The 17,310-nt window shown below is 35.9% G+C and overlaps 1 protein-coding gene across 1 annotated transcript in view; it reads right to left on the reverse strand.

Annotated features, from left to right (window-relative positions):
- GPR158 (G protein-coupled receptor 158) overlaps positions 1-17,310 on the reverse strand; it is a 317,486-nt gene that overhangs the window by 271,594 nt on the left and 28,582 nt on the right. Inside the window, exon 2 of the mRNA XM_003786747.2 lies at positions 9,690-9,795. Within this exon, the coding sequence (XP_003786795.1) occupies positions 9,690-9,795 (106 nt within the window). The remainder of the gene's footprint in view (positions 1-9,689; positions 9,796-17,310) is intronic.

Consider the following 17,310-nt stretch of genomic DNA (forward strand, 5'->3'; position numbering starts at 1 on the left):
ACTTTTCTCTCTCCACTTGGGTTTTCTCTCCCTACTGGGAACTTTTAGTGTTTTTGTATTCTTTTCTGTAAATAAAGTGTTTTTAGTGTTTTTAGTGTTTTTGTATTTTTAGTGTTTTGTATTTAGTGTTTTTGTATTCTTTTCCCTGGGTCCCTTGGGAAAAAAAGTATAAATAACCACATAATAGTGATTTTGAGATTTGAAGACAATTATCAAACCATCCATAAGTCTTACCTTTCCTGAGAAAACAGCCCCAATTTCTCTGATTCTTCAAAAAACAAAGCTTCAAAGTCTATAGTAATACTAATTTTCTCTTTGGAAAGGTTTCCAGTTTGTCTATATACATTTTAATGTATGAGAACTGAAATGTGTCACACTGTTTCAGATATTTTCTGCTAAGTTTAGAATTACAATGAGATGTAACCCTCCCCAGATCTAGAGAACTAAGACAAAGCTGGATTTTGCTATTGTTGTGCAACCCCCCATACTGCTGACTCACACTGAACTTTCAATTGTTCTCCCAAATATTGTTCACCAAGGCTGCAACTAAACCACATCATACTTTCTATGCTTAAGATGACAGGGTTTTTGATTTACATTCAGGATCTTACCGTGTTCTTATTAAGTTTCATCCTAGTAGAGTTGTCCATTTTTCCAACCAACAATATCTTTTTAGTTTCTGATTTTAACTTTCAATTTGTTATTCTTAACTATTTGTCTCTCATATCACTATTCCAAGAATTGATAAATATTTCAACCAGCATAAAGTCCCAAATAAAGCCCTCTAACAAGCTACTACAACCTTCTCTGGAAGTTAATATAAATTTAATTACTTCCTAACGTATAGCCTTAAACACAAATCCAGAGCCTATGAGAATTTTAATTTCTCTCCTCACTGACATGCTAGATTTTTTACAGCAATTACTTTATGTAACGCTTAAATGCTTTATGTAATGCTAAAGTAACACCTGACATAGGGTAATATCCTAGAATCTGAAATACCCAGTTCCTAATATTAAACATAGTTTTTAATCTAAGACATCCCATACATGCTCACTACTAAGCCTACATGAACATATCTGGTTATATATTTCCTAGAAAATAACAGGAATTATAAGATGGTAGTAAAAAAACACAGGCCTGGAATCAGATAATTCTAGATTCTGATGCAAGCTCTACCAACTACTAATTGTGTGATTTTAAGCAAGTCATTTGACCTCTGTAGACCTAACTTTTTCATTAGTAAAATGGGGACAAAAAATAAATTTATACATGTAAAGCACATAGCACAATTCTGGACCAAAGCAAGCCCTATCAAGAAGCTGTAACCATTATTAGCATGAATAATAATAAGAAACTTTATTCTTTCAATTTTGATAAAATCTATTAAGCTGAAATAACAAAAGAAGTGAAACCGATCCATACTATTTACTGTGGATTCATACCTTTCTCACTGTAACCTTTGGCTTTGAGATTTATATTTACATTTATTTCATTTTGGGAATATTTATTTTTATCCTCCCTGTGAGCCAAAAAGGAATAAAGCAACAAATCTGCCACTTTATCACAGATACGCTCAAGACTCTTCAAACTGTTTCTTTCTCCATGCTCTTCTTCCCAACTCCATACGAGTTCTAGACAAGGAAACCACTGATATTTATAAGACAGACATATTTCCTTCCAGTGGCTACATGTGCCCTCTTGCCTCTTTAATCCACCCACCTTACACAGACTGTAAGCTTATCCAGATCACCCTGCACACATTTCCACAGTTATGAATTTCACTTCTCAAAATTAAAAGAATTCATTTTCAAGAAAAAAAATGTTGCCTACATCTTACCAAGCCTCTACTCATCTATTAAATACATTCCAAGAAGACTTTCTCATGTAACATCACTTTTCTCTAAATCTCCAAATGCTTATCAATCCTTAAATCATACTGTAGAACCTGTTTCTTTTCTTTAATATACATCATGGGGATATACATACACATGCACATATAAATATATATATATTCAATGAGAGAATATATATAATCAATGAAAGAATTATATTCATATTAAATAGCAATATTATATATTTCTGAATGCAGCATAATTTATTTAACCAATTCTTTATTGCTGTATTTGTTTCCAAATTTTTGCTAGAACATACTACTATAATGAGTAATCTAGTACATGTATATTTATGACAATTTTAGAATATTTCCTTAGATAAAGAAGTAGAAAGAAGTATATACTTTAATGGTGATATCATTTTTTACCATATTGCCACAAAGTTTATTAACAATTTGCATTCCTAACAATAACCCATGAGAATATCCTCACCATCATATTTTGTTTTACTGTTTTCCAATCCAATAGGTAAATTCTTACGCTGCTAAAAGATGTATGAAGATTTGTCTTTTATGATGCAGGTTGTTTATTCCTGTATCTCAGAAATTAATATATGGCATTTTAGTCTTTATTTAGTACTTTAATTTTAGCAAATTTAGTACTTTAAAAAGTTAACTGATACATTTTTAAGTTCCCTAGTTCCCTCTAGAATGAAGCAGTATCTTATAAATTATAAATTTTATTTTCTTGTTCACCACCACAACCCCTTAAAACATTAACTGGTTTACAGCAGGTCCTCATAAATATACATTGCATGAATGAAAAACAACAGACTGCATTAATCTGTTAGGAAAAGAATCCTACAGAAAAAAAATCAATCTTATTAATCATAAAAGGAATTACTAAAAATAATAGTTCAGCAAACTTTTAAAGTACACCTCAAACAGAGAACCCAGTATACTTAATTAGATATGAACGGATTAAAGTCAGAACTAGGTTGTACGAGACAGTGCTAAACAGTGGTCTAGGGTTTAACCAGAACACAACACACAAACCAGCTTGCAATTGCCCATAAGGAAAGATGCATATTAGTGTTCTAATAGTGAAGGAGATGTCTAGACAACCAAGAAATAGTTTAATGTCCAGTTTTCCACTACAGATTCTCTCTTTCCCCCAACCACAAGATGGCGATAGCCACTGGTTCAGTTGCTGGAAAAGTGAAATAGCCACAGCTTTCCCTTGACTAACTCAGTCAACCCAGTACAGTGGTTTGGAAATAATGATTTCTAACCCTAATTTTGGAACAATTCCTGAATCTCTAGTCCAAATAACTCTCAGGAAGATAATAAAAATCTCAGGAAAATACAGTTTCTATTAATTTTAGAAATAAGGATTATATAACAACAAACAAGTTAGGGCTTCACATCTCCAAAAACAAATGAGGATCCATATAGTGATGGTAGGTCCTCTTTTGGCTAATCCAGGGAATGCAAGGATACTTGACTGACACAGAGCATATTTAGCCTATTAAGAAAGAGGACTTAGGAGGTAGCTTATAGTAGTCTTTAAATATCTGATAGCCACTGTTAACAAAGAAAAATGTTTAATTTTACTGGGATGATCCCAGTGGAATAAATCAAAAGCAATAAGCCATCTACAAACAGAGTAAGATGTTGCCACTAATTCAACATAATGTCAGCACTGTGCTAGGCACCAGTAAACATCTGATCATTTTTCTACATTCCAATAAGAGTGTGGCTTTACATTCAATTGCCACATTTTATACTGGCAATAAAGAAAAGTTTTTCTACAAATGCAAAGAAAATTTAAATATCTAGACAATTACCTGTATTTACTTCTCTCCATTTACTGAAAAACTGTTATCATTCTCAGTATGAAATGATGGCATTAACAATAGTTTTCAGGGTTCTCATTATTTATTTTCAATTAAGCTAATACAGGAGATCATAAGAAGACTACATAAGACAAAATTCATTCCAAGTTTGTCTTCAAATGTCCCTCAGTGAATTTAAAGGCAATGTTCTTTCAAATGCAAACTATGAAATCTGTTTATGCTACCACATTAATCGGAAATTTAAAAGCATACGGCAATATTATTGATTCAACTGAACAAGGAAAGTCAGGAATCTGAAAGCTTTCAAAAGCCTGTATGGCCTGACTACACTATAAGCCAGACCATATTCTAGAGCAGAGCTGTCTACCGCACTGCACTGTCCAATATGGTAGCCACTAGCTATAACACATGGGCTATTAAGCTCTTGAAATCAAGTTAGTAAAGCCAGGTATCTAAATCTTTAATTTTGTTTTATTTTTATTTAAATTTTAATAGCCACATGTGACCAGTAGATAGCATATTGGATATGATATGGATTTTTGGAACAATATTATTTGTAAAAGTTTCTAGAGAAAAGAATAATTGGTGAGATAGCAGCAACTGGCATATAACTGTTGTAAGTGATATTCACTAAATTAGAAGTTGAATTAAATGAAAGACCAATAGAAAAGTACTCTAAACCCTCCTGACGCCAAATGAATAAGCTATGTTCTGCATGCAAGAAGGTTTTCAGAAGAGAAAGATTAATTACTCTTTGGATCTTTGCATTAAATTCCTTTTCTCACATACTAAATGATATACTTTCTGACCTTTTTAACCTTTTAAAAAATATATCTTTAGAGATCCATTAACTTACATCAAATAAAGCAGTAAGGAGTTACAAACAGATATTTCACTTAATACATTCCAAAGGGGAAAAAAAGAGATGAGAAACTATCTTAGAGCAATATAAAACCAATGACCAAAGTGGTAACACAAACATTCCAGTGATTCTAGATAAAATAGGGAATCTGGTCTCCAAAGCAGAGTCCACAAGAGGTTAATTGACATGAAAGAAGAAAATACTATAACTTTCATTGATATTTAACTTTTTTATAAAAAATAATAAATAAGCTTTGTTAGAATTTAAGACTTGTATTAACATCAATGCCCTTCCTTAATCTATACTTATATGACAACAAATCTGATAAAGGCACTTGAGAGATCCCGAAGGAAAACTGAGAGTTCCAAGACAGAAATATTAACAGTGGCTACTTGGTTCCTCCATTTGCTTACAATTTTCTATTTACTTTTTTTTTTTTTTTTTTGCAGTTTTTGGCCAGGGCTGGGTTTGAACCCGCCACCTCCAGCATATGAGGCCAGTGCCCTACTTCTTTGAGCCACAGGTACCACCCCCTATTTACTATTAATAATATTTGGTTATTTAAAGGATTTTCAGAGTATTTATAATTCTTCATAATGAGACGGTATGTGACCCAGAGTATCTTTCCATACAAAAATTTTCTGAAAAGTAAAGTACTTGCTTCTGACCTTAAAGACTGTATATGCACTGCTCTTTACCAAAAAAGGCAAATATTTATTTGCTGCCCTATTCTGGGATAACAAGTCATTAATTGTCAACAGCATTTATGCAACAGGTATTTTAAAAAGAATATGTAAACCATTCCTTCAAAGTAAATGTGACATTTTAATAATCCATGAGAAAGTATACTGAAAGGAACATTTTGAAAATGAATATTGGAAGATGGTTTCAATGCTATGTGGCTTTTGTTGTCAAAAACTATAAATATTTATATAGCCCTACAGTTTAAATTTGGAAATATAACTTCCTTGTTGGTTTTAAAATATTCCACATGCACAGATCCGATTAGTTTTTAACCTATTCCTTTAAAAATTTAAGTGCCAGCCTTCCATTTCGTTTGCAAGGGCCAAATGACATCAGGTAAGATGAAAAATTGCCAGCTGTATTTCTGCAAATCCTTTTCAAAACTGACAGACTAAAAAATGAACAGCATAATTTAGCAAACATAGTCAACAATTTGTTTCTTTAATTTGGATTAATATATCCTTGTGAAGCAACTTTTTCAACTATGACAGGTAGTTGCAAAATGAAAAATGCAAAAATAAACTGAACTTAGAAACCTCTGAATCACTGCATTACTAAGTATTAAACTAAGCTTTTCAAAAATGACACATAACCAATCATAATATTCTCACCAAAACTTCCATAGAAATTATGAATCAATTATATTGCTCAAAAGATATATTTTTATAAAATATTAATTCATATTAAATACTATTTCATCCTCATCTCTAAGTTTTCTAATTTATAATACCCTGAATATATATATATAACAAAAGATGCATATATTTTGTACATTTAAAGCATACATATACCATTGGTTGATGTTTACAACAATTTTACTAATAATATAACCAAAAAGTTTCAAGGCCATTGCCCTAATGTTTCCTATTTCAAATAATGATTGAAGTAATTCCTTTTTTTTTGAGACAGAGTCTCAAGCTGTTGCCCTGGGTAGAGTGCCATCGCATCACAGCTCACAACCACCTCAAACTCTTGGGCTTAAGCGATTCTCTTGCCTCAGCCTCCCAAGTAGCAGGGACTACAGGCATCCGGCACAACACCGGCTATTTTTTGGTTGCAGTTGTCATTGTTGTTTGGCAGGCGGAGGCTGGATTCGAACCTGCCAACTCCAGTGTATGTAGCTGGCGCCCTAGCTGCTGAACTACAGGCACTGAGCCCAAAGTAATTCTTACAGTGTATTAAAAAAAAAAAAAAAAAAAAAAACTGTTTAAAACAAAAATTAATATGAATTATTTTTTTTTTAATAAACTTCTGTAGGAGAGGATTTTATATACTCAAATACTGATACAAAACTAGGCCAAAATTTATTTAAACGGATACTGAAAACATTCACATCCATTTTGCAGTGTTCTGTTATGAAGACAGAATAATCCTTCAAACTAGTTTAGGCTGCTGATTCAGGATTTTGCTTTACTATGTCCTTCAAAAACTATTTACTGGCCTCCTGGACCTAGTGACCACCCTAAAGTCATTAATGATCTTCCTCATCACAAACCATTCCATGCCTTTCCAAAATGCTCCTGAGGCTTTTGCATTAGTCCCACACAGCTTATCTATTTCTTACATCAGTCCTGCCATTCTGGTTAACATACCCTACAGGTTAAAAAGTCAATATGGCCAGAAAAACTTTTAAAGCGAAAAGTGTGTCTCACTTAGAACTTTGAAATTTGTAACTTCCTTTGCTATTTATAAGAGAAGAATGTTAAACACTGGAAAGAAAAATTCATTGTAAATCATGATGAGGGGCTTAATTTCTAAAAATATGAATATTTATAAAGACAGGACCCCACAACCTACAAATGTGAACCATGTTAAAATACTCTGCGAAATACGCCAGTTTACACAGTGATCCTTGTGGTTTGTAACAGATCTGTTACAAAGAACAAAGGAGACACAGAACAGATGAAAAATGCCCTGAGGAAGAGATTTTTCTTTCTATTTTCCCAAGAAGTTGAAATCTCAAGAGAAGTCAGCTTCTTCTGATCGCTAATTCACATCAGTACAAGGAATTCTAAGACTATACCTCATAACTAGACTGAAGATGGTGTATAGAGCAAGGCAGATGACTAGAGTGAACAGCATAAACTACAGGACCTCAGAGAAGCTCTCCAAAAACATATGAACAATTCCAGAACAGCACTGTACAGGGCAGACTACCCCACTAAGGGCACAGGCCAAGATATAAAGATCCCTTACTTTCAAAAAGGAAAAAGAGTGAGAGAGATCCAGATTCTAAGTTAAATAATGCATTCTATAAATCCAGGGTTTGGGGCATTTTTTTTTTCAGATTAATAGGAGGGTACAAATGTTTGATATTATTTTTTGATCACTGAATCTCTATTACTTTTTCAAATGAAATTCACTAAACTTTCAGTTGTTTTGTAAGATATATTATCTAGTTTTTCCACTATGAAATGAATAAATATAATGCTCCCTGTATTCAATCCCAAGAGTTACACATTTTAACCTAGTCTTTGTTAATAAAAATTGAGGATGATGTAACTAACTTTATTGGAAAGCTTCAAAAAGATGCAAAACCCAGAAAATTTATGATCCTGATGCAATGAAAATAAGTCAATTTTCAGATTTATAATCCTTGATGGAATGAAAATAAGTCAATCTCCAAAAAGACAAAATGGTTCTTGTGATCTGACCATGTCTAATCAAATAAACAAATGTGCTATTAGAGGCAAGCAGCAACTGTCCCAAACTGAAAAGTAAGTATCTCCTTGTTTCTAGACAGACTTATTGAACCACCCAGGAGCACCACTGAAACAAGGCTATACAGAAATGAGCACACACAGATCAATATCCACAATATGACACCTGTGCAGAAAAGAAGTCCACTCAGGCTAAAAGGCAATGCTAAGAGGCTATATGCCACTGGCATGGAGATAGTAACAAGGTTAAAGATACTCAAATCAGTGGCTGAAATCCACATCTTTAAAAATGTTAGAATCATCCAAAGGGCAGTGGAGGCTTAGAAATGTTCACAAACATAAGAACAAGTAGAGAAAAGAGGCAGAAAGAGGATCTTAACTTTCATGAGTTAACAAGACAGCAATACGAATACACACCTTTGGGTCTGAACTGCATGGGGTGGAGAGTTTTGCATATGGAGGTGTATGCAGATGTGCAAGGGAGTGCAGGGACTTGTTGGAATGGGGAGATACTTTAGGGGAAGTTGGGGGCTCATGGGGACATAGTGGAGAGATGTGATAGATTTAAAGGGATGTGGGTTCTTTGAGGGTGAGAGGATTGAGCAATATTGTAGTGGAGAGTGTGGGAGTGTTATGGATGTGTGTGTGGAATGTATGGGGAGTATGAGCATGTGTGGGCTGGGTGTGGCAGGAGTATGTGTGGCATGGTGTACACATGGTAAACATGCAATGGACATACATACATACATGTGCACACATGTACACCTGTGTGCATATCTGTGTACTTTTTTATTTGTGTAATGGCACAAATAATTGTTTATTGTTAAATTTCTATTTTAAAGTTCTTCTCCTTAAAATTACACTTTATATAACCACCTTTCACAAATGGCAAAAATTCAAAGAGAAGATGTAGTTTAATACATTTGTGAAAATAGCTCCTTTATTTTAAAGAAATCACTCCAACTTTCCTCACAAATTCATGGAATCAATGTTGAGCTAACCCAGCTATGTAAGATCAGGACATTTATTGTACTAAAGTACATAAACTTTATGGTTCATAGTATTTTGAGACCTCAGAGATATACTAATGAAAATGAAATTATTAGTATATCATCCTATTTCTTTTCTGAAACTACAAAAGACAAGTGACAGTCTGATTTACAGAAGCATAATCTCCAGGCCTGATCCTTATCACCTGGAGTCCCATCAAATCAAGGAAGGAGAAAAGTTGAAAATTTATTAAACACACACAAATAAACACAATTCCTTCCCAGTTCGCTGTATACTGTGTTCTTCTTGTTTTCAAAATTGCCGTGCCATACCTTTTCTAGTGCTTTTCTAGCAGATGGTGGTGTGTCTAAATAAACACCACCAATTATTTCGATAAGCATCATATCCATAAAAATATGCATAATCTAGTTGATCCTGCCTGGGACTGGTTTCTCACCTCATGGCTATTTTAATTTTCCAACCCATTTCAAAGAATAGGGCCAACCTTTAACTAATGTCAAATTTCAGACATAATTTTAGTTTGGGCCTTCTCTTCACCCCCAAACGAATAGTTACTCTGCAAAAATTTTATTCCTACTCCTTTCAGTTTGTTTGGCAGCAATGAGACCTCCATTGGACATTTTTCTCCCAGTAACAGGCATCTCCCACATTTACCCAAATACAACACATTCAAAAGTATAATACATTTCTGATTTCAGAGGATTTTATTTTCATGTTCTTACCTCTGAGTTGTTAAGGTGGCATCTGTGAGTTCCGGAAAACCAGCCATCACTTGAACACTGGTCAATATCCACCTTCTGGAGATTTATATCAACTTTCATGACACCCCTAAAAACAGAAAAAAAGAAAAAGAACACATTAGCCTGAGGCTTTATAATTTCTAACTTTGTATTTTATCCTGGAAATGAGACAAATCAGCATGAAGAGCATACTAAAATTTTTCAAATTGCCCACTCATATTCAACTAATGTGCACCAAGAAAAGATACAGACTAGAACAAAATCAATAATTATTAGTTTTACATAAGTCCCAAAAGCAGGGAGTTGTCTTCAGCTCCTCATATAATGCCTGACACATTATAAGTGCTCGATAAATACTTGTTAATTGACTGCACTCCAGACAACATTGCTCTGCACATGGTAGAAAACTTGACTGAAATAACACCTGCTTCCAGTAACCCTTCTAAAAAGAAATCAAAACAAGGCCGAAATCTCTTTTTTTTCTACTTCCATTTCCCATTTCAGAGTCAGTTTGAGGTTGGAGAATGAAGTATAGAGAAGAGTACCAGAAACTAAGCGTCTCTTTCTTCTGATTTTCTACTGCAATAACTTTAAACAGCACTTTGAGTCTCCTAGTGTTCTACACCCAGATTAGGGATGTACATTATCTACAGAAATGCTGCCTAAATTTTTTTCTTTTACATCTGGAAACACAATAACTTCATTTCACTTAGCCACTTGAGAAGAGTCACTAAGATAGACAACACTCAAATTCAGAACCAGCCAAAAGCTAAACTGCACAGCAAGCTCCGAGTTTGTCCAAAATTCCTCCATTTTCTCCAACCAATCTTTCTCCAATTTCTTAAGATTCCCCCTCTTCTGTTTTACCACCATCCACACCACTAGCATCAGCTGCTGTAGAAATATCTGTCCTACACTGAATTATCACACCTGGACTTTACTGAAATAAATGTTCTGTGTCCTGAGCCCTGACGCTTTGTAATGTGGTTTTTCACAAAACTAAAGTATAAACACCTCACTAAAAATTACTAAAAGTAAAAATACAGTCCCATCTTAAATTATGTGCATTAAGATATTATTTAAATATGTAAATCAGAGAATTAGGCACAAAATCCATATTTTGTAACTCTTGTAGCTACAAAAAACTCACAAAATTACAAAATAAATGCAAGAAAACAATAACGCCAACATATTTAAAGTATTAATTTAAGAAAATCAATGATTATATTTTGCCAAAACTAAATCACCTCTCAAAACAGGAGGAGTATGGTACTGACTGCTACTTGAGCAAGACTATTTCACCATATCTTATGACTCACTTCTCTCTTTTCTCCTTTTAAACTACTATGAATTCTTCCAACAAACTGCCTTCACGTCATTTGGGCTTCATTTGAGGTGAATAAATCACCTGCATTTTTGGTCTGCCTCTGTTCTTTTCTTTAACCTGTGACAAAGGACTACACTACCAGTGCTATCATGCTCAAAAGAGAGTCAAAAAAAAAAAACAGGAGCAACAAAACCTCCTGCCAGGATTTGGTTACCCAGATAACCCAGAATATGTTAAATTTTTTAGATGATCACTGAAATTAAAAACCCAAAATTTCCACAGAAAATATGCAAATCCTTCAGAATAACAGCCCTCAGTTTGCAATGTACTACTGTTGTGGGTTATTATACCATGAACAAATGGTCATGCAATAAAAAACTGGATTCTCAAGTAACTTAATGCCTTCACCAAGTTCACTCCTTTCCTTTTACAACAAATACTTCTTATCTAGCACATACATCACTCTAAGATATGCTACGGAGGATGTAAGGCAAATGATAAAAGCCTGCCTCCCAAGAGATACCAAAAGGTATAAGAAATGTTTCAAAGCATCAAAGTGTTCAATAGAGAATAGATGGTAATTTCTGACAATTTAGAAAGCTATCATTTGGGGTAAAGCAGGCATTCAATAGAATTTGCTGGCTTATTGACTAACTTCACTACTAGACCTTTCAAAAGAACTATATTCCACATAGGTTATCCCGATCTCTGGCTCTACTTTATACTCTGGAAGATAACATACCCATTCTTTCATTCAGTAAGTATTCAGGGCCTACTAGGAGCCACAATTGTTCTTTGCCCTCAAAATACATTAGTATGCAAGCAAATAGAGTGGGGGGAATCCTGCCTCTTCATGAATCTTAGCTTTAGCATAGGATAGACAAATAAGAATAGCTATGATAAATAAATTATACTGCATGTTACAAAAAAAGAAGAGACACTGGTAGGTGGGGGGCTCAAGCAGGTAAAGGGGATGAGAAAAGAACACCTTAAAAAAAATTTTAAGGCTCGGCGCCTGTGGCTCAAGTGGCTAAGGCGTCAGCCACATACACCTAAGGTGGCGGGTTCAAATCCAGCCCGGACCCGCCAAACAACAATGACGGCTGCAACCAAAAAATAGCCAGGCGTTGTGGCAGGCGCCTGTGGTCCCAGCTACTTGCGAAGGCAGGAGACTCGCTTGAGCCCAGGAGTTGGAGGTTGCTGTGAGCTGTGAAGCCATGGCACTCTACCCAGGGGGACAGCTTGAGGCTCTCTCAAAAAAAAAAAAATTTAAAAGGTGATCAGAATAAGGCCCACTGAGGTGAGATCTCCATCTCAATCAATACGTTGTCATGGGTAGAATTACAACAACTTGGTGGCACCTGTGGCTCAAGGAGTAGGGCACCAGCCCCATATACTGGAGGTGGTGGGTTCAAACTCAGTCCTGGCCAAAAACTGCAAAAAAAAAATATATATATATACATAGAATTACAGCAACTTCATGTGCACACCAAATTGCCAGTATCATAAAATTCCCCATTTGACTAATGTTGCCTACTACATTTTGGTACTCTTCCTTAAATAGCTATTTAAAAAGTATTTGTAATAAACAAACCCGCAAACATGCACGTCTATTTGTTCCACAATTGTTTTTTTTTTCCACAATTGTTAACAATAACGAGGTTAAGTTTTCCCCAACAATCCTGCTACCATGGCAGAGTTTAGTCACAAGAGGTGTGTCACAATCTTCACCTAACTCCGACAACTCAATTCCAGGAGGCTGCAATCCCTGTGGTTGGTCCCTTTTCTAGAGAAAATGGACTTCAGATACAGGTACCTAAATCTCTGAGGAATGTCTTCCTTAATTCCAGGTTCCTATATGAAAACTACAAAGTCACCTCAGGCCTTACATCCCGCTCAACGAAGCATTCCGCCCCTGCGCAAAACCTCCGAAGGTAACGAGCTGCGCGTTTCCCAGCTGGGAAATCAGCCCCGACGCATTAGCACCTTGGCCTCGGCTCGCGGGCGCCTCGAGACCTGCAAAGCCCTCGGGAAGGTGCCGCAGACTTCCTGCGGGGGACGTGGAGGCCCGGGAGAGTTAGTGGGAAATAACCCTGCGTTCGTGGGAGAGAGGATACGAACGAGATGCACCCAAGACCCGTCAACACCTCAGGACTCACGTGCCCTCACACGCAGCCGCCTGACCTAGGCCCGGCGAGAGCGCGAATGCGCCTGCGCGCCCTGTATCCCCTGAGCGGCGGCCCCTGGGGCGGAAGTGCCGCGGGCGCCTCTGGGAAATTCCGAAGGTGAGGAAGTGGCTCCTGTTTCGTGCTGTCTGGACAGGAAAGCGAGGGCCAAAAATGACTGGTAAGTGGCCTCCAGAGAAAGGAGAATATAGCAAATAGGCTCTCCCAAACACCTAGGCGTTCAACTTTGCTGCAAACCAACGCTTGCCTCTATTTGCCCAATGCCGCAAGCCCAAAACTGGATTCAGACTTGCGATTCCCCTAATTGTCTTTTTCTGTGTTAGGACCTCCAAGTCAGAACAATGGCAAAGTGCCATAGATTGAACTCTCTGCATGCTTCTTATATTTTGACCCTCCCCTTCCATTTACGTGGCCACCTTGATTCAGGCCTTCAACCTTCACGAAGCTTAAAAAAGAAACAAAAGTTTAATAATACCATACTGTTTAGTCCTGTCTAGTATTGCACCAGGTGAAGATTATGGTTTGCAGGTCCTGAAGTTTACACTTTTTCTGGGATCCTTATTTAGGGAACAAGTAAAAAAAATATGAATATATATTTATATCACACCATGACCTTTGACCCTACATCTGTGACCCAGTGTTATAACTGCTATATTGGTAGGCACTATAGGCAGAAAGAGTGTTACCAGAAGCTGTTTCCAACCACCATGTCTAGCAATAATTTCACTATACACAGAAGTGACTGCAAACCACTTTAATACATATTACTAAACCCAGACTAAAAAATCCTGAACTTCCTCCTAGCTAATTTCCCAGAATGCCCACAGCCTAAGGGAAAGTGTAATGGAAGTACATTATAGTATAAAGAGGCCATCATAGTAATAATATCTTATTTTTGAAAATTTTACAAAAACAGAACAAAAGTTATTGCTAGTACCCATTCCAAGACTATAGAAGGTTCCCATGCAAGCAAGGAATCCTGAAGTTTAAAGATTATATAGTGCTGCCTATATAGTCCTTGAAACATATAAATCTAATCCTAATAGTTCACTTTTCTACAGAATAAAATTCCAGTTCCATTTATGGTCCTAAAAAATTCATGCTATCTTAAAAAGTCATAACATTATAGTTGCCCTTATACCTGAAATCCTTTTGCCTAAACTGTGCTTTACATTATAACTCCTACTTGACCCCTTTCTAAAGCCTCCCACAAACTGATTTGGAATGAACTTCCTCATTCTCCCCATAATACATAAAGCTTATCTTCTTCACATCATTTAGCACAGTATATTATAATAGCTGTTTTTTTAGTGATCTGTATTCTCCAGTAGATTAAAATTGCCATGGTCCATATTGTTTAACAGTTTTCCATCAACTCTTACATCCCACCCCCAAATTAAAGAAATTGGAAATGCTAGAGAGAAGCAAGGAATAGCCAAACTAACAATGATTAAAAAAAAAAAAAAAAGCATACCCAAGCAAACAGAAAATGAACTGCTATGAATGAATTGAAAGAGAAATTGGATAGATAAATGGAAAGTTTTGAAATTCTGCTTTTGCGTCTTCCCCATGTTACTTTGGACAATAATTTCCCACTCCATCACTACAAAAACTTCGTAGTAACAGCCCATACAGTCAACACTGATGGAGTGCCAGGGTAGTTTTGCTGACATAAAGAGTGGATGAAAACAGGTGCTGGTAGACCAGCTGCCATCAGTTATTCACGTCTAACAGTAGAGAACTGGAATAGAAGCTATTGCCTAGAAATTGGTTGCTGCAATAACAAAAACATAAAATTTGTGTCAGTAGCTTTGGACCATGCAGAGGCAGAAGCTAAAAGTGCCCCACAGGTGGTTAATGAAAGTAGAAATTTGTTGATGAGTCTTGAAGGAAGAAATGAAGAAAATGTTACTGGGGAAGCAGGAAAAAGGGGGAATTTTGTTAAATAGTAGGTGGAAAGTTTGACAGCATTGTCACTTGTGAACTTGTGCATCTGACTGAGGAGGTTTCCAGACAAATGCAGACTACCTGGGTCTTTCTGACTGCCTACAATAAACATAAACAGACATGGACTAAAGAAGCTGGTTACTGTACATTTTTGTTTCTTTGTTTGTTTGGCTTTTTAAAAAATTGTGGTGAAACATACATAACAAAATTTGCCACCTTATTGTTAATGTATAGTTCAATAATGTTGAATATATTCATATTGTTATGCAGCAATCTCCAGAACTCTTTCCATCTTGCAAAACTGAAATGCTATAGCCATTAGACAATTCCCATTTCTTAACTCTACTAAGCCTTTGGATTAGAACCACCATTCTACTTTCTGACTCTATTAATTTGACTACTTTCAGTACTTTGTATATATGGAATCATACAGTATTTGTCTTTTTATGACTGATTTATTTCACTTCGTAGTATAATGTCCCCAAGTTTCATCCATGTTGTAGCATGTCTCAGAATTTCCTCCCTTTTGAAGGCTCAATAATATTCCAGTTACACCTGCCACATTTTGTTCCTTTTATCTGTGGCTGGATACTTGGATTGCTTCTACCTTTTCACTATGAGAAATAATGCTGCTATTATTAGAAAGGATGATTCAGAGGACAGAAATCAAGAGCCAAGAGAGTACAGGCAAGACCTTCAGGAATTATTCCCAGGAGACAGGACTGGGTCCTAACCAAGGAATTGGTGATATAGCTCAAGTGGATTTCAGAATTGCCAGGGACTAGTAACTGTTATGTGTTGTGTTCCCCAAGCTGTTTGAACTGGAGTGTTGCTCTGATTATCCCTTTACCAATTGTATGTTGCATGTGAAGGGGGCACAAATTATGTTGCTTTTACCTTGCTCTTCAGATTGAGAGGTGTTAGTCAAGGAATTACACACAAAGAGCCCCACCCTCATCTAGACTTCAAGACAGTGCCATAATGAGATAAAACTGGTAGGTTCTGCTTGAGTTCTGGTAAGTAATTTGCATATAAGAAGCCCAGCTACCCTCAAATTATCTTTTTGTGTGAAAGCCTAAGATCCCAGGTGAAGTGACTGAAGAGAGAAGTAACCAAGGAGTACTCATACATCTCAGCTTAGTTGCCAAATATATCAGTGAAGAAGCCATCTTAGAAGTGGGCCCATCCAAGCTCTTCCCATTGTGACCCACATAATTATAAGAAAAATTAAATGCTTATTTTATGTCATTAGGTTTTGTAGTATTTATACAGAAATACATAGCTGGAATACCTTACCAATATAGATGTACTATATTGGGAAAAGGCATAGTGGATCAAGAAGATATACTCATTGACAACATATGTGCACCTATCAGTGTGTGTCTGTGTGTGTATTTATCAACAATTTATCAAAACAACAATTATCAAAAAAATTGGCTTAAGTGAAAAATTTCAGTAATTGCGGTTATAAATTTTGAAGCGCCTCTCTGAGAGATAATTGATCAAACAAAAAGAAGCAATATAGGTAAATATCTAAACATCATTAATAGACTCAAGTTAGACTTAAGACTTAGGCATGTATAGAGCTCGTCATAGAATATATAAATTACTTCATGTTACAGATATACAGAATATTTACCAAAAATATACCAGATTATGTTTCAGAGGGAACCTCAAATTCCAAAGAATTAATGTCATACTGTGTATTTTACTCATAATGCATTAAATTATAAATTAAATTTCTTAAAAGGATAGCTTAAAAATATATCATATGTTTGGAAAATAAAATCAAATTTCTAAATTATTAAGTTGAAAAAGAAATTAATATTTAGAATTGAATGACAGTGAAAACATTACAAGTAAAAATATTTGTGGCTCGGTGCCTGTAGTTCAGTGAGGAGGGTGCCAGCCACAGACAACTGGGCTGGTGGGTTCAAGCCCGGCCCGGGCCTGCTAAACAATAATGACAACTATAACCAAAAAATAGCCAGGCATTGTGGTGGGCACCCGTAGTCCCATCTACTTGGGAAAATGAGGCAAGAGAATCACTTAAGCCCAAGAGTCTGAGGTTGCTGTGACCTGTGACTCCACAGCACTCTACCAAGGGCAACATAATGGGACTCTGTCTCAAAAAAAAAAAAAA

This window comes from Otolemur garnettii, unplaced genomic scaffold (assembly GCF_000181295.1).
Source record: "Otolemur garnettii isolate 467f Iridium unplaced genomic scaffold, OtoGar3 scaffold00019, whole genome shotgun sequence".
NCBI lineage: Eukaryota > Metazoa > Chordata > Mammalia > Primates > Galagidae > Otolemur > Otolemur garnettii.